This window comes from Mus pahari, chromosome 2 (assembly GCF_900095145.1).
Source record: "Mus pahari chromosome 2, PAHARI_EIJ_v1.1, whole genome shotgun sequence".
Taxonomy (NCBI): domain Eukaryota; kingdom Metazoa; phylum Chordata; class Mammalia; order Rodentia; family Muridae; genus Mus; species Mus pahari.
In genome coordinates, this window is record NC_034591.1 from 59,061,527 (window position 1) to 59,084,657 (window position 23,131).

A 23,131-nucleotide genomic window follows, 5' to 3' on the forward strand; every position below is an offset into this window, starting at 1 on the left:
AAAGTACAAAAAGGAGAGCTACAGGTAAAAGGAAGGCAAAGCAAAGCTATCACGCAATCCCTGCACAACGAAGGCAGCAAAGGGATGTGACCGCTAGTGCCGACAGACAGCGCGAGAAACGATGATCTACTTATTCAACCTCAGTTCTCAATCAGAACAGCAAGACAGCAGAGAGGAGAAAGAGAGTTACAATCCGGCAAACAAGCCACTCCTAATGGAATCAGCAATCACCATATGAGGTGGAAAGTTGATAAAACAAGAAATCATGGCAAAAGATATTTAGTAATATGAAAATAATTACCCAAGAGCTTAAAACAGAAACTATTAAAAATTATCAATGGCTTCATGAAATCTACATTGTAATTTTATTAAGGTATCGTTGGGATTATTTTATCTGGAATTATGAAGTGAACTGTTTGTAATACAGAATGTATTACTGCTAAATTCAGCAACTTCTTAAAGTTTAGGTCTGAAATTTGGATAATAGGAAAGAAAACTTCTTTCTGCCTTAAGACTTTAACATATTGTTAAGACATATCTGGAAGAATGTCTGATGCGGATATTTTTTAGTCTACGCTTTCAGATAAGCTCCTTCATATAACAAAATAAATAAGTGTTCAAAAGAATTAAAACTTTATCAGTGACTTTTAATGTACAACATGGATCAAAGAAATTGCAGTGTATTAAGGGAACTCTTTCTCCCAAAGCGAGAAATTATATAAAGTGTATATGTGCTGTAGTAAGTAATAGGCAGGAAAATATATAACAGAGAAACTGCTAACAATGGCTATTTCAGAGTGTTGATGGCAAGGATGACTTTTTTATACTTTCAACCATCTTGAATTTCATTTAAAAATACCACAATCAATAAGTAATAAGTATATTCTTTTATTATGACCTAGTATATACCTCAACCTACATAACAGCACTCACATCAAGCATAGCTTAGCATTTTATATCCTTTATTACATATAAATGCTTTTCACAATATATTTGATTTTAACACCAAATCACATTTCTCTTTCTGTCTAAATGGTTTTTGCAACAGAAGTTGGTCTTGAACTTTCAACCATCCTCTTGCTTCTGCCTCCCAATAGAGGTTTCCAGCTATGGAAAGCCACATCTGCTCTCAAACTTTTTATTTTTTTGAGACAGGGCCTTACTATGTAGATCAGGCTGTCCTTGAGCTCCCTGTCATTTGTGTGTCTCTGCTTCCCAGTGTGCCACTATGCCCCACTCAAATTTCTATCTTCAAAAACTATTTAATCAATAGCTACTGAGAATTATAGTCTGGCACATAATCCATTCTGGCCTTGCAGGAACGTTCACATAACGGCCTGTGCTTTCTTCAGTTTTCTCATCACTTGAAAAAGCATGTGACAAAAGCCAGTGTTTGTTTCTAGCTTGCCTCCCTTTCCAACTGCCTGCGATTAGACAGGAATGAAAAATACCTTTTCTGATATTTCATTGCCAAACTAAGCATATATAGTACTGTACCATTATCTCAAGAAACAACACACACACACACACACACACACACACACACACACACACGCATGCGCGCACACACACACATGCACACAGACATGCGCGCACACATGCACACACACACACACGCACACACACAGGCACGCGCGCACACATGCACACACACACACACACGCATGCGCGTGCACACACACACATGCACACAGGCATGCGCACACACATGCACGCACACACACGCGTGCGCACACACACATGCACACACACAGGCATGCGCACACACACATGCACACACACACACACACACACGCGCACGCGCGCAGGAAGGCAAGGTACACAGGGGTTGGGCGTTGCAGGGGAGAGGAAGAGAATTAGAGAAGGGAGCAGAACAGCAGAAGGGTAAAAGGTACTGGGTACGCAGTACTAAAGATGGATTTTATGCAAACCATAAAGATACCTTTGTGAATAAAGGTGGACTAAAAAGATCTATTAATTCTTCTGGCCATAACTTATGATCAGCTTAGAACAGACTCTAAGCATATTTAAAGATGTATTAGTTGAGTGGGGGGTTGTTAGGAGGCTGTTGCAGGCTGGTGACAAACTTAAGCTAGGTTTTACCAAAGGCAAAAAACACAAGATAAAGTCTCAAGGAGAATTCAATACCCAACTCTGCTGCTTCCTACCCATCCCCTTAATCTTTATGAACAATACGTATGGCAAGACATAGGCAGTCTAACTCTACATATTTTATAAAAATAAAAATAGAGAAAAGGCCTCAATTTCTCTTCTTATAGGCTACTAGGCAATCATTACAAGAATAAAGCTAGCTGTACTAAAACAGAATTAACACCCACAGTCTTACTGAGGAGAAAATCAAAAGGAAGAATATCACACAGCATGACCCCAGTTTTCACCTGAGAGAGAGAGAGAGAGGTGGGAAGTAATGAAGGGAAATGCAAGTAAGCCATGCTCACTGCCCTGGAGTTGTGGACACAGATAACCATCCTGTTACCTACATCTATACACATGATGATTTCTAGGAAAAGTTCATTTTAATAGTCAGACTTCCATATCAGACTAATTTTGTTTGTTTTTTATTTGTTCTTTTAAGAGACATAGTACATGTATTTTAAGTTATAGAGGAAGAATAAATATTAACTCTTTAAATACAAGATTTTAAAGAACAGAATTTAGGCTAATTATCAATCATAAAATTATTCATCTGTATTTCATATTCTCTAAAAAAAAAATTCAAAAGAAACTGACCAGTTTTGACAATTCAAATATGAATAGATACATACAAAGTTGTGTGTTGTAAGTGGAACATTCTCTAGTACTTCAACATGTAACTCTTCTCCAGTAAGCCAGGAAATGTCCGTGTCCCAGCCAATTGGTTTCTTCTCTCTGAAAAAAAGGAAGGCAAAAACCTTTTTTGATGACTTTATCTCAATATATGTGTGTATACAAATATGGTTACAGAGAAACTAATATTAAGGAAGTTTGGCTCCATACTTTTCAATCATTAGAAATTAAATTCTTAATTTTTAAGTTTAACTTTAATAAATGTATTACTCTCAAACAAAGAGCAGTATAAATATATTTACTCTTAAGTCGGTCCAGAAAAACCTACAACAGTCAAAACCAAATTGTTCCTGGGGTTTAAAAAACAGACAAACAAACACACACACACACACACACACACACACACACACACACACACACACATATACACAGGTATGGTCTTACCATCCAATTCAGAGAAAAAGACCATCCAAGGAACAACATGCCTCAAGATGTAGATTCAAAACATAACCATCTCGGAACAATATTACTTTATGAAAAGATACTTCAATATTAAAATGTAAATTCTGGTAACTTTTTGTGGAACTATGAGCTTGGTATTTAAAAAGGAAGATTATAGAAACGCACATTATCTAAACAGATCACATTCTAATGTAGTGGTTCTCAACCTTTCTAATGCTGTGACCCTCTCATGTAGTTCTTAATATTGTGGCAATCCCCATTCATAAAAACATTTATGTTGCTATTCATAAATGTGATCTTTCTACTGTAATGAATCATACTATTAATAAGTATCTATATTTTCGGTGGTCTTAGGCAACCCCTATGAAAGGTTGAGAACTGCTGTTTTAATGTTCACAAATTATAGAAATTATAAACTCTAATAAAGGCATTTGTCATAGGAATAAACAATATAACCACATAAATTATCAATAGTCTTCAAGATTTCTTCAAGAGTAGTATTAGTACAATTTTTTAAGTTGATGTTCTAAATCTTTTAGTAATAAATATCTTCTTTTTTTCTAATGTGTATGGGTGTTTTGCCAGCATTTAAGTCTGTGCACCTCATGCATACCTGAGGAGATGCCAAGGTTTTAGATCCCTGGAATTGGAATTACAGATGGCTATGAGCTGCCTGCCATGTGGGTTCTGAGGTATCTCTCCAGTCCTTGAGTTAATTCTCAATTCCAGAGATTTGCATAAAGACTACAAAGGAACCCCAGAGCTTTATGTCTAATTTCCTTTCAAAGAAAATGATATAACACATACAAACCATACCCATCCTGAATTCTGTAGACAGCACAGCATTCTGGGATGAGACCTCTCATCATCAGTGCTTTCTTTAGACTGTCTCGGACTGTAACACCACATCTTGCGGGTACCTATGACATAAATACATGCAAGAGGTAAAGGAAGGAGGTTTTCTTTCAAATCATTTTTTTAAAACTCAGTCATTTACCTAATAACATCTTTAAAATATCATATGGATTCCTTGGGTCTATAATTTACTCATTAGTCAAAGGAAATTATAGCAAGTAACTATTATTTTATCAGCTTGAAACAAAGAAAAAAAAGAAAGATGTGTAAGTCTTCTATTAAAACTATATACACATATACATGAATAGAAAACATAATATCCACTATACTGCACACATCAATATAGTATGGTTCCACCACTGAAAATACTTAAAGGTCAACACTCAAAGTAAAATAAAAAATTTTGCTGTCTGTTTTTTGAGACAGTGCCTTTTGTAGCCCAGACTTGCCTGGTTCGCTATGTCAGCCTTACAACTATTGTAAGTAGAAACTGCTATGTGTAAGCACATACTACTATGGTTACATTGATGATTATTAAGAAATGCCTTACTGACTCCAAATAAAGCAGAAGAAAATGTATGTCTTAGGAAGGCTGGACAGATGGCTCAGTGGGTGAAGTTTTTACTGTACAAACATGAGGATCTGAGTTGGGTCCTCAGTACCCACTAAAAGTGAGTGTAGCAGTGCACATCTTTAGCTCCAGTGTGGACCTGGGGGAGGGCTGTGTCATTGGTCAGCCAACTGGCAGAAAGCTCTAGGTTCACAAGAGACCCTGTCTTGAAATACAAGGTGAACAGTGATAAAGACAACGGCCACTGATCTCTACAAGTGCATGTACTCGCAGGCATACACACGTGCATGTGCACCACCATCCAAGACAGAGAGACAGACAGGTAAGGGTATAGGGAGGCAGGTGGACACACGCAGACCCAGGCATCAATCTGATATTTGGTACTTACTTCCTTAGTGTCTCTACCTGGGAACTTGCCCTTCTCTAGAATAGAATATTACTATTGAGGCTATCGATAGCTTCTTCTAGTATTCAGTGATGCACATGTTAGTCAGCTGCTTAATTCCTTATGATAGCAACATATATCTACTCATGGATTCTTAATCAATACTCATTTCAGGGTTTTAAAATTTTTTTATAATAAAGTTTGAACATAACTATTTTGTTCAAGTGTGAACATATATCCAGGACTAGATATATGATCTTCTAAATTGTATCCGAGTCTTATTTGAAGTGAGATATGACAGGTTGAAAGATGCTCCTGTTTTAGTGTAGTTAAGAGTGTGCCAATTGAATACATATTTCCTAGAACACTAATATCAAGATATCACTATCTATTGATAGAACAAAGCTCATACAAGGAAAAGTAACATTGGGAGGAGAGGGCAAGGCAAACGGTTAATCCTATTGTTTAGCCTTTCCCATGCCTCATCTACCTGGTAAATTTGCAAGACTAAAGAGAAGCAGAAAGATTACAGGGAGTACAGCTTTTATTAGGGAAGTCAGAAGGAGGGGGTGTTTTAGGTAATATAAGATTACTGCTTCAATTACTTTAAGCTACTAGGTAGGACCTGTGTTTAGAAATAAGCACAGGAGCCGGGCGGTGGTGGTGCACACTTTTAATACCAGCACTCGGGAGGCAGAGGCAGGCGGATTTCTGAGTTCAAGGCCAGCCTGGTCTACAAAGTGAGTTCCAGAACAGCCAGGGCTACACAGAGAAAGAAAAAAAAAAAAAAAAAAGAAATAAGCACAGTTTAATATTATCACTGAAACTATTGCTGGGTGTGATGGTGCACACCTTTAATCCAAGCACTTGGAAGGCAAAAAGCAGGAGGACCTAGCTCTGTGAGTTCCAGGCCAGTCAGGTTAACTGAGTGAGGCCCTATCTTAAGTTTGTCATAAGGGCACAGGGTCTCATAACCTTAAGTATTCAAGATATAGCTAGACATACAGGCAACCCTCATTATTTGTGGGAAATTATGTGTGTATTTGTCTACTCACTGGAAAATATAAAAACCTTTATTGCGTTTATGGATAAATGAAGATCAGTGAAAAACCTATTCATGTACTGTCCTAACTAAGGTTGAACAAAGTAGCAGTTTACCTTTCTGTTTTCAGAATACAAATCTGTATCCTATTCCTATTCCCAGCCTACCTACTGCTACATAAACTTATGTGCTTCCTGTTTCAGATGCTTTCCCAGCACAGTACTTAAGTGCAGTTTAGAGCTCCTAAGCCCAGTGAAGGCTGTAATGTGTCTGGCAGGGAAGAGGTAGGAGGGGTGTGTGTGTGTGTGTGTGTGTGTGTGTGTGTGTGTGTGTTGGGGAAACTTAATTCAGGCCTCAGCCACAGGGATGTTAGCCACAAGTTCATGTTATGGAATCAACAACACTATATATATTTGTCTGAATATGTATTTACCACAGGGCAATTCACACTTGAACAAAATAGTTATGTTCAAACTTTATTATAAAAAAATTTAAAAACCCTGAAATGAGTATTGATTAAGAATCCATGAGAAGTCATTACATTTGCACATGTTTAAAATCTTCTATAGTACAATGGTTTACAAAACTTTAAGGAGTCACTTAAAGATGTGTGGTGGCACAGGCCTTTAATCCCAGCACTCAGGAGGCAGAGGCAGGCAGATTTCTGAGTTCAAGGCTAGCCTGGTCTACAGAGTGAGTTCCAGGATAGCCAGGGCTATACAGAGAAACCCTGTCTCAATCCCCACCCCCCAAAGATTTGGTTGGACATCAAAAATGTCAATTATCTGTGCTAGTATGTGTGTGATATTGTAATTCTCTCTCTTTCTTTTCGAGACAGGATCTCGTATAGCCCAGCTTGGCCTTAAACTTACATACCCACGAATTATTCTGCACTCCTGTCCTTCCTGCTTCCCAGCATTTCAGATCACATACACTGGTCGGCTGGGTGGTACAGAAGCAAGTTTGTGGTATATGTAAACACCAAACAGCCCTTAAATAAACTAGCACAGGACTCATATGCAAACCAATATGTAGATTCGAACACAATTTTAAAAATACAGCTAGCTGTGGCTCGTTTTATGCCAACCTAACACAAGCTATAATCATCTTAGAGAAGGGAACCTCTATTGAAAAAAAATGCTTCTTTCTATAAGACTGAACTGTAGGTAAACCTCTAAGACATTTTCTTAATTAGTGATTGATGGGGGAGGGTCCAGTGTTGTGAGTGATGCCATCCCTGGACTGGTGGTCCTGGGTTCTGTCAGAAAGCTGACAGAGGAAACCATGAAGAGTAAGCCAGTAGCAGCACCCCTCTATGGTCTTTGTATCAGCTCCTGCCTCCAGGTTCCTGCCCTGTTCAAGCTCCTGTCCTGACTTCCTTCACTGATGAGCAGTACTGTGGAAGTGTAAGCCAAATAAACCCTTTCCTCCCCAAGTCAATTTTGGTCATGGTGTTTCATCACAAAAATAGCCTGACGAAGACATAGCTTTTTGATTTTTATTACAATTAATCTTGAAGTTGTATCTTTCTCGGCTGTCAGACCAATTTGTTTTTAAGGAAAACTATGATATGCTATGCTTACAACACAGTCTTGTTAGAAGGACTTTTTAAAAATTATTTTATTAGATATTTTCTTCATTTACATTTCAAATGCTATTCCGAATGTCCCCTATACCCTCCCCCCACCCTGCTCCCCTACCCATTCTCACTTGTTGGTCCTGGTGTTCCCCTGCATGGGGCATATAAAGTTTGCAAGACCAAGGGGCCAATCTCTCTTCCCAATGATGGCCGACTCGGCCATCTTCTGCTATATATGCAGCTAGAGACACGAGCTCTGGGGGTACTGATTAGATCAAGAGAACTCTTATACTCTAAAAACACTTCAGAGTGAAGACATTAGAATTAAAGTGCTTCCTAGACAAACTGATTTTAACTTCCAAAGAACCAGAGCCATTTACAAAGGTTGTATCTTTTACTACTAAACTGTGGTGCAAATCAAACCAAAATAGGTTAGTCAGTGAAAAACCGTGCCAAGGACAAAAGAAGTCCTTCCACTGCTAGGAAGGCTTAGAACCTCTGTGGAACCAAGAATGTCCTGGTTCCACAGTGCTGCACACAGCACTTGACCTCACAAACTTGCTGTGGGGACAAATGAGAACATGAGAGAGTGGTTTATAAACTGAAAACTGGTAGGCAAAACATATTATTCTTCCTGCCTGCAGAATATTCCATCCTGTGTACACCTTAGGTTTTTGTTTCACTGTGGCTAAAAATATAGAGGGAGGATTATTTCCTGGAGCTGTAGAATGTATCCTATTTAATAATATCCTTTTATTCTTAACCTATTTCATACACTTACTTATTTGTACTGGCAAGAATTTAAGTTTCTACTATTATTTCCTCACCATCAAAATGGCTAAAATCAGAACAACTTTACCTTATCTCTCTCAACTCCACAAACAGTTCTTACTTCATATATACAAATAGGGCATGATTTCATTTTTAAATTACATTCCCTTATTTATATATTTTGATTTTCACATGATGTGTTGTGAGTGGGTGTGTATGTGTACACATGTGGAGTTCAGAGAAATCCTTTTGGGAGCAGCACGCTGGGTGATTTCTTGACAACTTGATATAGAACTATTTGAGAAGAAAAAATATTAACTGAGGAAATGCCTTGAACTGAGAGCATTTTCTTGATTAACGCTTGATGTGGGAGGACCTACTTCACTGGAGGTGGTGACACATCAGGCAAGTCCCAGATAAGATTAAGAAAGTAGGTTGAAGAAGCCATGGGGAGCAACCCAGCAAACTGTTTCTCCATGGCCTCTGCTTCAGCTCTTGTCTCAGGTTCCTCCCTTGAGTTCCTGCACTAAACTTCTTAGATATGTGATATGGAAGTACCCTTCCTTCTCAAGTTGCTTTTGGCCATGGTCTTTATCATAGCAATAAAAAAGTAACAAATTCAAAATGATTTAGGAAGAAGTCTTCTACCAGGCATGGTGGCTCATGCCTATAATTCTAATTCTTAGAAGTTGAAGCAGAAGGACTGCCCTGAATAAAACACTAGCTTGAACTACACAGTAAGATTCTGCTTCAAAAAACTTGAAGGGCTGAGGAGAGAGCTCAGTTAGTAAAGTGTTTACTCAACAAGCATGATGACTTGAGGTGAATTTTGAGAACTCATATAAGCAAGTTAGATATGAGCCAAGAATAATAGTGGTACACACCCAAGCACTCAGGAAGCAGAGGCAGGTGGATCTCTGTGACTTGAGGCCAGTCTGGTCTACATAATCAATTCCAGGACAGCCAGGGCTATGCAGAGACCCTGTCTCAACAAACAAACAAACAAACAAACAAACAAACAAATATGTTGGATGAAGTAGCATGTGTACTGGGAAGGCAGGGAAAAGTGGATCTTGAGGGCTTGCTAGCCAGCCAGCTTACCCTTAATGTGAGTCCCAGGCCAAAAGCAAGGTAAATGACTCCTGACACACCTCAGGGTGTCCTCAGGCCTCCACATGCAGGCCCACATGTGTATGTGTACACACATGTACGTAAGGCCACCTACCCACACATTCCAAACCAGGTGAGAAGTGGAGTATGAGAGAAATATGCTCCAAGTATACTATATACTCTCATGAAAATGAAGAAACTAGACAATCAATAATATCTAACAGTCAAACAGATAGAAACATTACAGTTTTCTTTATCTGATATAAAGGGTAACTTCTGATAGGATACAATAAGCTCTTGTTCCTTGGAGAATCCAAAGCTTTATGACATGAGGAACACTCGTACTTTATGAGAAGAAACTATCTTTTATTAATTTTCCTTACATATTTATCTTTTTATAATTTACTGCCGTTAGAAAGCCCAGCCATTGATTTCCCACAGTTTTACAACATTCTTTCTTGAATGGTATATAGCTTCTCATGTCTACCTATTTACTGGGATCTCACCTTCTATGACTTCACAATACATATAACAATGTTAACATCAAATAAAATATATGCCTGTTATGATGCAAATGTCACAGTCCAATTTCCAGGGCCTCAGTTTCAGAAACAGAACTTTCAGTAGTTACACAGCTTTTTCCATTTTTAAAAAAAGATATTTATTTTCTGACAATTTCATACAAGTATACAAATATGTCTTGATCACCACCATCACCAGTTTCCCCTCTCGCTCCCTTGAATCTCTGCCCCAACAGACGTTCCTCTTACCTTCATGTCCTTCAACACTTTATTACTATTTTCTATCTTTTTTACTTGCTTTTGAAAATATGTGTGTGTGTGTGTGTGTGTGTATGGTGTCTGTATATGAGTATGTTCATGTCATGGGCACATGTTTGTATAGAGGCCCAAAGTTCATGTTGACTCTTTCTTAATTGCTTACCACATCATTTTTTGAAGCAAGGTAACTTGCAAAAGAGAGAGCAATTAATTTAGCTGGTGAGCTTGTACCAGGGGTCCATTTTCCATCTTCTGGATAATAAGAATACAGGCAGCCACAATGCAGGGTTAGCCTTAAGAGTTCTGGGGCTCTGACCACCAGTCCTCCAGCTCATGCTTGAACAACAAATGCTTTATCTCCTGAGCCACTCCCTCAGACCTTTTATTTATTTATTTATTTATTTATTTATTTATTTATTTGGTTGGTTGGTTGGTTGGTTGGATGGTTTTTCGAGACAGGGTTTCTCTGTGTAGCCCTGGCTGGCCTTGAACTCAGAAATCCACCTGTCTCTGCGTCCTGAGTGCTGGGATTAAAGGTGTGTGCCACCACCGCCTGGCCCCTCAGACCTTTATTACTTGCAATTTTAAAAATTGATAACTGTACAGTAGTTAGGGCTTTATTATGACATTACTTTGATCTTATTTCTCATTCATATTTAGGTATTTCAAAAACACATATAAATTATTAAAGGGCAAATTTTATGTTGTCTTTTGTATATCCTAGACAATTTTATGCAATATTTTATGCAGTATATTCATAAAAATACTTTCTAATTTCCCTTAGAATTTTTTAGTCTATGCTGAGAAATAACTGTAATTCTAAAACCATGCTTTTCTATTGGTATTCATTCTATTTTAATTGCAGTATGTTCAGAGAATTTGTATTTTTGGATATCCCTTGTTGCTAAAAATATAATAAAGTCTCTAAGTGTCCTCGAAAAGAGTATATTTTTTTAAATGTCTGCAGGGCCTACCTATAATATATTGAGAATGACATCTAGGCTTTACACGCTGGGATAAACCTGAAATCCCAGCCCTTGAGGGGGTAGAGGTAGAAAGATCTTAACTACAAGATCAGCATGGAATACAGACCTCATCTTAAAAGATCAAAAATGAAAATGGATAACTGACAAAGAACTGTTTAAATACAATACTTAGTATTCTAATTGTCTGGTGAAGTTGCTTTTTAATACATCTTTCCTTGTCCTTAATTGTTTTCCTTAAAATCTATTTCATATAGTTCTATGACTAACAGCATTCTTTGTTTTTTATTGAAAATATTTTTTTCATAATATATTCTGATTTCAGTTCCCCTCCTCCAGCTCCTTCCCACTTCCCCACCTACCCAAATCAAATCTATAACCCCCTCTCTCATCAGAATATAAACAAGCATCTAAAATAGTAATAATAAGAGAAAATAAAAACAAAGCGGAACAGGATGAGCAGCACTAGCATTTTTAAAGGTTCACAATGAAAAACAAGAATGAGGTAAGGGATAAAGGACACACATAAACTGCAATGATGTGGAGAACCCAGTTTTATACACACTGTACATAACCTTACATATCCTGTCCTGGCTACTTTTTCTGTCACACAAGCTAGAGTCACCTGACAGGAGGGATCTTCGATTAAGAAATGCTTCCGTAAGACTGGGCTGTAGGGCATCTTCTTACCTTGTGATGACTAGGAGGACTCAGTAAATTGTGAGCAGTGTCACCCCTGGCTGGTGAACCTGAGTTCTATAATAAGGCACGCTAAATAAGTCATGGGGGGCGAGCCTGTAAGCAGAAGCCTTCCATAGCCTGTGGATCAGCTTTTGCCTCCAGGTTCTTATCCTGTTTAAGTTAGTGCCTTGACCTCTTTGAGGATGAACAGTGATGTGGAAGTGTAAGGAGAATAAACTCATTCCTCCCCAACTTGCTTTGGTCATAGTGTTGAATTATAGAAATTGAAATCCTAACTAAAACAATTACAATATTTACAATAATCAACATATACATAATTTTCTGCAAGTTTCCTTGTACTTCAATATATACCTCCTCTGTCTAGACAAATACTAAACATCTTTCTGTCACTGTAGAAAAAATTGCCTTTGTTTTTAAAGACTTAACTATGTAGCCTGGGATGACTGAACCCCTAATTCTCTAGCCACCATCTCCTAAATGAGGGTATTATATGCACTTACCACCATTTTTTTAAATTTTTTTTTTATTTTTGGTTTTTTGAGACAAGGTTTCTCTGTATATCCCTGGCTGTCCTGGAACTCACATTGTAAACCAGGCTGGCCTCGAACTCAGAAATCCGCCTGCCTCTGCCTCCCGAGTGCTGGGATTAAAGGAATGTGCCACCACGCCCGGCTCATTTACCACCATATATATATATCCAAGAATTCATTTTAGAAATTTATATAAATGGAATTACAAAGTATGCATCTATTTTTGTCTACCTTCTTCTCTACAGCATATTTTTCTTGAGATTCATCTATGTTGGGTGTTGGGACTATCAGTAACTTTAGTATCAAACTGTGTTCTTTATATAGATATACCACAATTTTTTTTTTTTGTAAAAAAAAGGATTTATTTCTTTATTATATGTAAGTACACTGTAGCTGTCTTCGGACACCTCAGAAGAGGGCATAAGATCTCATTATGGATGGTTGTGAGCCACGTATGGTTGCTAGGATTTGAACTCAGGACCTCTGGAAGAGCACCCAGTGCTCTTGGCCGCTGAGCCATCTCTCCGGCCCTGTTTTGTTTTTGTTTTTTTTTTTAATTTATTTATTTTATGAACATTGGTATATTTTGCCTGCATGTATGAAGGAGTTGGATCCCCTAGAACAGGAGTTACAGACAGTTGTGAGCTACCAGGTGGGTGCTACGAATTGAACCTGGGTCTTCTGGAAGAGGACAGTGCTCTTAACTCCTGAGCCATCTCCCAAGCCCTATACAATTGTTTTTTTCAAAAATACCCCTGACTTTTTGTTTTTAGCTTTAAACAAACAAACAAACAAACCCCAAAACAACAACAAAAACAACAACAAACTTTTGAGATGGGGTCTCATTCAGTAACTCCAGCTAACTGAGACCTCCATACACAAATCAGGATGGCATTGAAGTTGCATTGACCACACTGGCTTTTAGGTATGTAAACAAAGGACCAATTTACAATTTACTTGTTGATGTTTTGAAATTAGGAACTTGGGAGTTATAAGAAGTAGAACAACAAAACAAATCACTATTTTTCATGCTCAGAAAAACACTTTAAAATAGATGGCGGGGTCATCTTAGTTAGAGGTATTATAACTGTGTATTATGACCATACTGTCCCTTTAAAAATGTATTAAAGTATATACATAACAAAGTCTTATCCTAACTATTTTTATAAGTGAACTGCTCAAGGTTAATCTTCATGCTATTGTGTAGCCAATCCCATAAACTCCTTTCACCTTGTGTCCGGGTGTTCTGCCTGCATGTATGTCATCATGAGCACGTGCATCACGGCGCCTGCATGTATGTCATCATGAGCACGTGCATCACATGCATGCAGTGCCTACAGAGATCAGCGAGTACTTGGTCCCTTAGAACTGGAGTTTCAGACAGCTGTGAGCTGCCATGTGGGTGCTGAGAGCAGAACTAGGCTTCTCTGCAAAGGCAGCCAGTGCTTCTAACACCAAGTCAGCTCTCCCTCCGGCCCACGTTCTCACAAGTATAGGCAACAATGAAGACAGAGATGGGGTGGGTGTCCACTAACTTTTTAAGCTTCAGAGATAGATTCATATTTACAAAAAATTTTACATTACATTCCTGGTTTTTGAAGAGGACAAAACTGGATTTGTTTTAGAAGTTGAGCTTATTCTGTGCAAAAATTAAATAATTCCAAGTTTGCTTTATCACAATCAACTCTTCCTGGAAGAAAGGGCAGGAATAAAGTATGTAAACAATGTACTCTTGATAATTAACAGTGTTAGAAAACAGTATTTTCTTTCTTCCTTCTCTTTTTGTTGTTGTTGTTGTAGTTGTTGTTGTTGTAGTTGTTGTTGTTTTTCCCAGACAGGGTTTCTTTGTGTAGCTCTGGCTATCCTGGACTCACTCTGTACACCACGCTGGTCTCGAACACAGAGAGTTCTGCTTGCTGATGCCTCCCAAATGCTACAATTAAAATCGTGCACCACTACACCCAGACTAAAACCTGTATTTTCTAAGTAAGGTCAAAATCCAAAACTATGTGGGTAGTTGGCTACTCGCAACTCTGCTAGTTCCTAATCCGATCATTAACACTGGAATTTTAGACTCTAGGGCAAAATGCTTTTATAGTAACATTTTTTAAAAGTCAAAAGGAGTTTTGGAACTCTGGAAAACACCAACTATACTTTGAATTTCTGTTGTCTCACAGCGAAAACAAAGAGAAACTACTTTGATTTTAGCTGATTAGTAACTCTTCTAATTAAAGTTAGAAGCATCCATATAGAGTTGGAGAGATGGACCAGTAGATTTCTGAGTTCGAGGCCAGCCTGGTCTACAGAGTAAGTTCCAGGACAGCCAGGGCTATATAGAGAAACCCTGTCTAGAAAAAAACCAAAAAAAAAAAAAAAAAAAAAGAAGGGCTAGGAAGATGGCTCAGAGGATAAGATCAACAACTGTTCTTCCAGAGGTCCTGAGTTCAATTCCCAGCAACCACATGGTAGCTCACAACCATCTGTAATGGGATCTGGTGCCTTCTTCTGGTGTGTCTGAAGAGAGCAATGGTGTACTCATATATATATAAAATAAATAAATCTTTAAAAACATTAAAAAGAAAAAAGAACTCTGTATATAGACTTGACATAAAATAATCATGTCTTTTCTACCTTACTTAAAGTGGATAATTTCATTGGCATGGCTCTGAATATGCAGTGATAATAATGTTCAACACAAAGAAAGCAAAACGATGATGATAAATACTGACTTACCACTGTCCTCTGTTTGTTGGGCAGGAAGACTCTAACGATAGGTTTCTGTGGTGACTTGGGGTTGTTCCGTGATACATCTGTGGGAGTTTGAAAAACTGAAAGAGATGATGGTAGCACTGAAAGGCTAGAAGAGGAGGAGGATGTAACGGTGTCCATTGATGCAGAGCTAGAAACAGAAAAATCTGCTCCATTACCCAGGGATTCCAAAAGCTGCTGCTCTCTTTGCTGAAGGGCATCTAGCTTGCTGGTGTACTCTTCATAGGCCTACAAAATAAAGGAGATTCACATGGGACCTGGACATTGCTCTGACAGTCACAAAAGAAAATACAAATTCAGTCTTTGATTACAAATTCTTTATAATCTAAAATAGGGTTTTAAGTTACAAGTTATGAAGTAAATACTGAGAATAGCACAAATATTCTCATTTTTAAATGGGAAAAATATTTGCTATAGGATATTGGCTTATCATGTTAGAAAACTTGACCTATGTATGTTGGACCTACATGGTCCTTAAATGTTCATTTAAAAAAACAGTATTTCCCAATATTCTGGTCAAAAAGTAAGTTACTTTCCAAGGTACAAGTTTAGCATAAGACAAAATATGTATAAAGAATTACATCGCATCAAAAATAGATAGGTGTCTTTTCCTCTATATAATTTTATTTTCCAGAAAAGTTGTAGGCATATCAAATTTCATAGAGTTTGGCAGCAAACAGTCATCGCTATACTTATTGAAATGGATGATTCCATTTGTATGTTTCTGAATATACAGGGATATGTGTGCATGTGTGCGTGTACACACACACACCCACACACCCAGAGAGAGAAAGAGAGAGAGAGAGAGAGAAAGAGAGAGAGAGAGAGAGAGACAGAGACAGAGACAGAGACAGAGAGAGAGAGAGATCTTAGCTACCTGGAAGTTAGTCTACCACTAGCAGCCTTCAGGTGAAGATATAGAACTCTCAGCTCTGTCTGCACCATACCTGCGTGGATGCTGCCATGTTCCTGCTTGATGATAATGGAGTGAATTTCTGAACCTGTAAGCCAACCCCATTTAAATGTTGTTCTTATAAGAGTTGCCTTGGTCAAGGTGTCTGTTCATAGCAGTAAAACCATAACGAAGATAGAGGTTGGTACTAAGATAGAGTGGAGTATTGCTGTGATAGGCCTGACCATGCTTTTGTTTGGAAGAATGTAGATTTGGGGACTTTGGATTTGGAAAGCCATGGAATGTTTTAAGTGGGGCTTAATGAGCCATCCTAGTAGGAATATGGAAGACTTTGTTGCTGAGAGTGATTTGAATTCTGCAGACCTGGCCCAAGAGGTTTCACTGGAGAAGAACTTCAGTATGTGGCATAGAGACTGTTTTTGTGGTATTTTGATGAAGAATGTGGCTGCTTTTTGCCCTTGTCTGAAGAGTCTGCCTGAGGCTAAGGTGAAGAGACTCAGATTAGTTGCCCTGACAAAGGAAGTCTCAGACATGCCCATCATAGACTTTGTTCTCTAGTTAAGTCTCACAAAGAGCATTTTAGTTAAGCATAGCAAGCTGGGAAAGGAAAATTATAAAATATTCGAGTATTAAAGGGGTACCAGGAAGTGAAATGGAGCTGAATCCTGTATTCAAGGAAATAACAAATTAAGGGAGTGGGACTTTGGGGCAATATCCTAGCCACATAAATTTAGATCCCAGTATGGTGGTACCTTTAATCCCAGGAGATTAAAGTCAAGCAGATCTCTGAGTTTGAGGCCAGCCTGAAACAGAGCAAATTCTAGGTAAAGAAAACCTTAAATCAAGGCATGGTAGTATACACCTTTAATACCAGGAGACAGGCATGCAGATCTCTGAGTTCAAGGTCAATCTACAGAGCAAGATCCAGGACAGCCAAGCTTAGGCAGTGAAGGAGTTGGAAAAGAGGAAGCTAATATAATGTAATAGAACAAGGGGGCCAAGTTCCATCTCCTGCAAGCAGCAGACCGTGGCTCTGACTTTAGAGTCCAGAATAGGAGGGACTACTGGGACAAGTGATGCTGGTTAGCTGGAGCTAAGAATTTAGCGGTGATTACTGCTAAATTCAGAGCATTACTGAGGTAAAATTTTCTGGGAAGTGTTTTCTGAGAGTACAAAGAAGATGTGTTCTAGAGATAGCCAAGGTTGTACTTCCTGCTGCAAATGTACTTGGTAATGTGTAAGAGTTACCCAGGTGGTACTGGTTTTGAAGATGTGAAGGGGTCATGAAGAACAGCTGAGGCTTGGCACTATGAAAGGCCATGGAAGGCCAATGGTGAAGGTGCAGCCTCAGTTGCAGTTGATGGCCCAGGACTGAAGGGGTCATGCAAAGGAGTTGAGGCTTGGCACCATGAAGATAGCCTATGAGAGGCTATTGGTGAAGCCTAGTTGGAGTGGAAGACCCAGTGTACTGGAGATGCCAATACCATGGGATGATTACAAAGAACAGCAGCAGCAGTGGAGTGGGTCAACCTGAGCTAGAGTTCTACAGAGGGCTGGAGAAGTGATGCCAGCCCTTTGGAGAAGCCCGTAAGACCATGTATGTATAGATCCCAGACACTGAAACAAGAAGCTGTAACATTGAAGCTGCCTTGGAGACCCCAAGATTTTTGAGATGCCAGAGCTAGAGCTAGAGGATTTCTCCTGAGGAAAGCTGCTACCAGGGAGTGGAACCAGCCCAGGAAAAGAAGTTTGTTGCAGTCAACAAAGATGAAAAAGGAGTGGAGATCTGAAGACTGCTTTGACCTCAGACACAGAGAGCAGAGTCTGGAGTTTGCCCAGATGGTTTCCTGTCTTTCTTTGGGGATTACAGTTAAGTAATTTGATAGATCTCAGAAGAGACTTTCAATTTTGAACTTTTAACATTATTGATACTGCTCTAGATTATGGGGACTTTAGAAGTTGGCCTAAATGTACTTTTTTTATTATGTTATGGCTAGATATGGCCCCCATAGACTCAGGTGTTTGAACAAGCTTATGGGGGCCAGGGAGTGGAATGTCATGGTTTGAATATGCTTAGCCCAGGGAGTGGCACTATTTGGAGGTGTGACCTTGTTAGAGGTGTGTCACTGTGAGCATGGATTTTAAGACCTTCATCCTAACTACTTAGAGGTCAGTCTTCTACTAGCAGCCTTCAGGTGAAGACATAGAACTCTCAGCTCCTGCACCATGCCTGTCCGGATGCTGCCATGTTCCTGCCTTGATGATAATGGACTGACCCTCTGAACCTGTGAGCCCACCCCCAACTAAATGTTGTCCTAATAAGAGTTGCCTTGGTCACAGTATCTGTTCACAGCAGTAAGACCCTAACTAAGACAGTGAGAAAGAAAGAAAAATACAAGTCCAATCTGTGTCACTCACGTACTCACTGAAGCATGGTCAGACTCTAGTGGCCAGCCGCTTAAAAAGACAGAGTGCTTGCCCAACCCCACCGAGGGAAGCTATCAACTGTGATGAGCTACACTCACCATCTTTATCACAATTTGTAAGCAGTCTCTTCAATAGCTACTTTTCTGGACTGTTTTTTTTTTTTTGGGGGGGGTAAGGTGGGGAGGGAGTATCACAGAAGCCTTCAACATCTCTCATTCTCAGTTATGAGTCTGGAGTCATTGATACCACTGCAGAAGCTTCCTTGCCCATAGCAGCCAATGACAGCATAGATCATGCATGGACTTTCACATGGTTTCCAGCAGCAACATAGATCATAGACATCCAGACAGCCTCTGGGGACAGCACAAACCAAGGATGCCATCACAGTTTCCTGTAACAGCTATGATCCTGGATATCAACATGCTCTCTGGCAGTATTCCTTATTATCTCCTTCCCCATCAAATACTGCTTAAGCAAGTAAAAATTGATTTGATACCCTGCAACCATAGGAAACTCTAGGAGTTTACCCTTCTAAACATCCCTTTGACAAAAGCTATAAAGTCAAATGGCTTACCATATTAAATACCAAATTCTAAAGGAACAGAATGATACTGAAAGTAAAGAGATGGCATTAATTGGAATATACATATCCACAGTTCTTTCAGACAATGGAAATCGCCTCAGCCTAGAGTAATTTAGCCCTTTTGTTCCCTAACATCTCAAATAGATGCAGTACATTTACGAACCTCTACAAGAGAGAATCAAGGATTATAATATGACATTTTCTTTTTCTCAAGAAGTTTACTGGACTAGCAAGATGGCTCAGCAGGTAATAGCACTAGCTGAGCAACCCTGAAACTTGAGTTTGATCCCTAGAACCTACAACGAAAGGAAAGAACTAACTTCTGAAAGCTGTCTTCTGACTTCCACGTGCATGTGCATGCCCCAGCCTCATAAGTACAACATAAAACAACACACAAGTAAAAACTTTAAAAAGATTATTTGGTTGTAAAGAAACAAATGGATAATTTTACTTATATATTATGCATAAGAAATTGCATTCCTGCTAACAGGTAAAAATGTAGAATGGGGCAGGCCTTAGAGAGGAAGGCAGTCACATGGATGGAAGAAATAGAAAGAGAGATCTGTGTGCAGAGAATTTTTTAACAAAGAACATATTTTAAGGTACTGGGGGGAAAACCCCACAGATTTCTAAACGGAATGTCAGGTAATGTGTTGGAAAGTGCAAGGAGTCGGTTGATACATCTCTGTAGAATTTGAATTAAGAACAGGTACACAGGGAAACAATAAGGCTGAAGAAATGGACAAGGGACCAGACTGTAGAGTATATGGACCACACTAGGAAATTTGTACTTCATAAGCAGAAATTATAACTCAGGTAGGGGAGAATGCAAGAGCAATCTCATTTCAATAAAGGCTACAGCACTCTCTGGTGTACTGATAGTTATCTTACTGAACAACTTTTTTTTTTCCTGTATAACTTTTGAAAGGAGAAAATATAGTAAAAGTACTGAGGTAAGGAGCCTGAACTCTGGAAAAATTTCCCTTTGACAATTTCGTAGCTGCCCAATCCTAGTCTAGAACTGTCACGAACAGAATAGACCGTTACCGTCAAATCAATTCAAATCTTTCTGTTTAGCTTTCATATCAAGAGGCTAATTAATAAGAGTGCCTTTCTCAATATGCTTCATTTATTGAGTCCACATTTATTCAATAACTATTCGTTGTTTATCTCTATACTGGCACTGTTTATGCTGAGACTACAAAAACAGACAAGGCAAACAATTGTTACCCTTAAAGGTTATATAGAAATGCCTGGGAGACAAGTTCTTTCTTACATAAATCAAATATTCTTATTACTGAGGTCTAGGCAAACATGGTTATATAAAATTAGCCTTATAAAAAAGAATTATTGGAAACAATGAATTTTCCAAATATTCTTCCCTCATCAAAGTATTAATGTTAAAATTTTGAAAATATACCAATTCCTTTAGCACAGACTACAAACTATCACTTTACCACATTATCAATAGGTTTTTTTCATTCTCACAGTTCAGTTTAACAAGTTACTTTGGGCACCGGGCGTGGTGGCGCACGCCTTTAATCCCAGCACTCGGGAGGCAGAGGCAGGCAGATTTCTGAGTTCGAGGCCAGCCTGGTCTACAGAGTGAGTTCCAGGACAGCCAGGGCTACATGGAGAAACCCTGTCTCAAAAACAAAACAAAACAAAACAAAACAAAAACAAACAAACAAAAAAAACCAAAAACAAAAACAAATAAAAACAAAAACAAAAAAAAAACAAGTTACTTTGGCTGCATTCAGTGCTGTACTTGTTAGTTGTAACTCATCTTGACAGAAGCCAGTCATGGGAGAGGAGGGAATCCCAACTGAGAAAATGCCTTCCTAAGATCAGACTAGAGGCAAGCCTGTAGGGCATTTCCTTAATAGATATAGAAGGGCCTGGTGGTGGATAGCCCTGGGGTTGCTTGTATTGTGATGCTAATTTCACTCTCCCTGGAGAACTGAGTCTTTGTACTCTGGTGCCTTCTTGTGGCTCATCCCCTACTGAGTAAAGGAGCCAATCACTGGGCGAGTAGGAGGGTAGGGTTGGAGGAAGAGGAGGAGGAAGTGAGAGAGGGCCTTTCTGGATGGGGATAGCCCAGTGCATAGCTGGTCAGCCCCACAGAGCAGAGAGTTGCAGGCACAATCGTGGGAACGTGCCAGGTCTTTTTTAATATTTCCTGCACAGGGCCCAGCCCATTGTAGGTGGTGCCACCCCCTGACTTGGTACTGGATGTTATAAAAAGAGCAGGCTGAAAATGAAAACTTTGTTTTTTCCAAGGGAGTTTCATTGAGGGAAACAAACTTCTCTTAAGGATATGCTGCAAGCCTGGCAGTAGATGAGCAACAGAAAACAAAAGCAAAACAAAACAAAGACCTCAATAGAACTGAGATTTCTGGAAGTTCCTTGTCTCATAATGTGGCAACAGTGCCCCCACCCCTTAAATTTTTTTTATTTGTATTTTATTTTATTTATATTTTATTTTCTCGGTCCTTTGCATATATATCATGGCTTCCAGCTTAGTATTCGAATAACTGTGTCTCTGAATCTTTGGGGTTTCTTTTCCCCCCTTTTGGGGGCTCTTTTCTTTTTGCTTTTTTTTTTTTTTTTAATTTTGATGTGTTAGTTCTTGTTTTATATTATTATTCCTTGAGAAGCCTGTATGTTTTCTACTGAGAGACAGAAAGGGAGTGTCTTCAGATGAGAAGGAAAGTGGGGAGGATCTGGGAGGAGTAGAGGGTAGGGTAACTGTTATCAGGATATATTATATGAAAAATAAATCTATTTTTAATAAAAGGGGGAAAAATAAAAGGAAGCAGGCTATGAGGAACAAGCCAGTAAGCAGCACTCCTTCATGGGGTGCCTATGAATCAGCTCCTGCCTCCACATTCTTGTTCACTTGAGTTCCTGCCTTGGCTTCCCTCAATGGGCTGTGATCCAGGATATACAGGGCAAATACACTCTTAACTCTTCAAGTTTTTTGGTCATGGTGTTTCATCATAGTCATAGTAATCCTAACTGTCAAATATGACTGCTCTCTAATATCCCTGCCTTAGAAATTTAGGCATTTATTTCCATTCTGTCTTCAAGACCCAGAGATATTCATACCATAGGCTTTACAAAAGATTGAAATGATGCCAGGGTCTGACTCTGGGATGTTCACACCCTTGAATTAACACTACTCCACCTTGACTTTAGATCTCACTAGTACATGAATAGGTTTCAGGCCAACATTAGTATTTCTAACATCTTCCCAGACTTTGGTCTATACTGTACTCTTTCCCATATTTTATGGATTATTATTCCAACATTATCATCAAAAAAATCAGTCATTCCGAGGACTGGAAGGAACAGATGCTAATGGATAAAGAAGTTCTTTTGAGTAATACCGAAACTGTTTGAGAGTTTATGGTAATGGCTTCAACGCGTCACAATTCTCCTGCACCTGAGTCACTATGTTCATCCCTCCCTCTTTCTGTCCCAGTAATTGAACTGCGAATGTCATGCAGTCTAGCTAAACACTCTCACTTAACGACACTTAACCCTTTAATTTTTTTCTAAATTCTCAAACAGAGTTGCTAACTTGCATGGACTAGCTTAGAACTGGCTTGCTTCAGTCTGTCAGAGACCTGGGAATACAGGTATGTAACACCCGTATTAAGAATAAGTGTTGCCGGGCGTGGTGGCGCACGCCTGTAATCTCAGCACGCGGGAGGCAGAGGCAGGTGAATTTCTGAGTTCGAGGCCAGCCTGGTCTACAAAGTGAGTTCCAGGACAGCCAGGGCTACACAGAGAAACCCTGTCTCGAAAAAAAAACAAAAAACAACAACAACAAAATAAGTATTAGGCTTATTCTTACTGAATTTAATCTCATTATCTAATG

General features: G+C 39.0%; 1 protein-coding gene across 9 annotated transcripts in view; it reads right to left on the reverse strand.

The window, feature by feature from the left end:
- The window catches only part of Braf (B-Raf proto-oncogene, serine/threonine kinase), a 124,473-nt gene that overhangs the window by 57,439 nt on the left and 43,903 nt on the right, over positions 1–23,131 (reverse strand). For 5 of the 9 annotated variants that reach the window (XM_029534212.1, XM_029534204.1, XM_029534209.1 and 2 more), the window contains exons 3-5: positions 15,290–15,553; positions 4,057–4,169; positions 2,787–2,889 (exon numbers count right to left, since the gene is read on the reverse strand). In XM_029534212.1, the coding sequence (XP_029390072.1) occupies positions 2,787–2,889; positions 4,057–4,169; positions 15,290–15,553 (480 nt within the window). The remainder of the gene's footprint in view (positions 1–2,786; positions 2,890–4,056; positions 4,170–15,289; positions 15,554–23,131) is intronic. The other 4 variants (XM_029534215.1, XM_029534214.1, XM_029534199.1 and 1 more) reach the window with 2 other exon arrangements.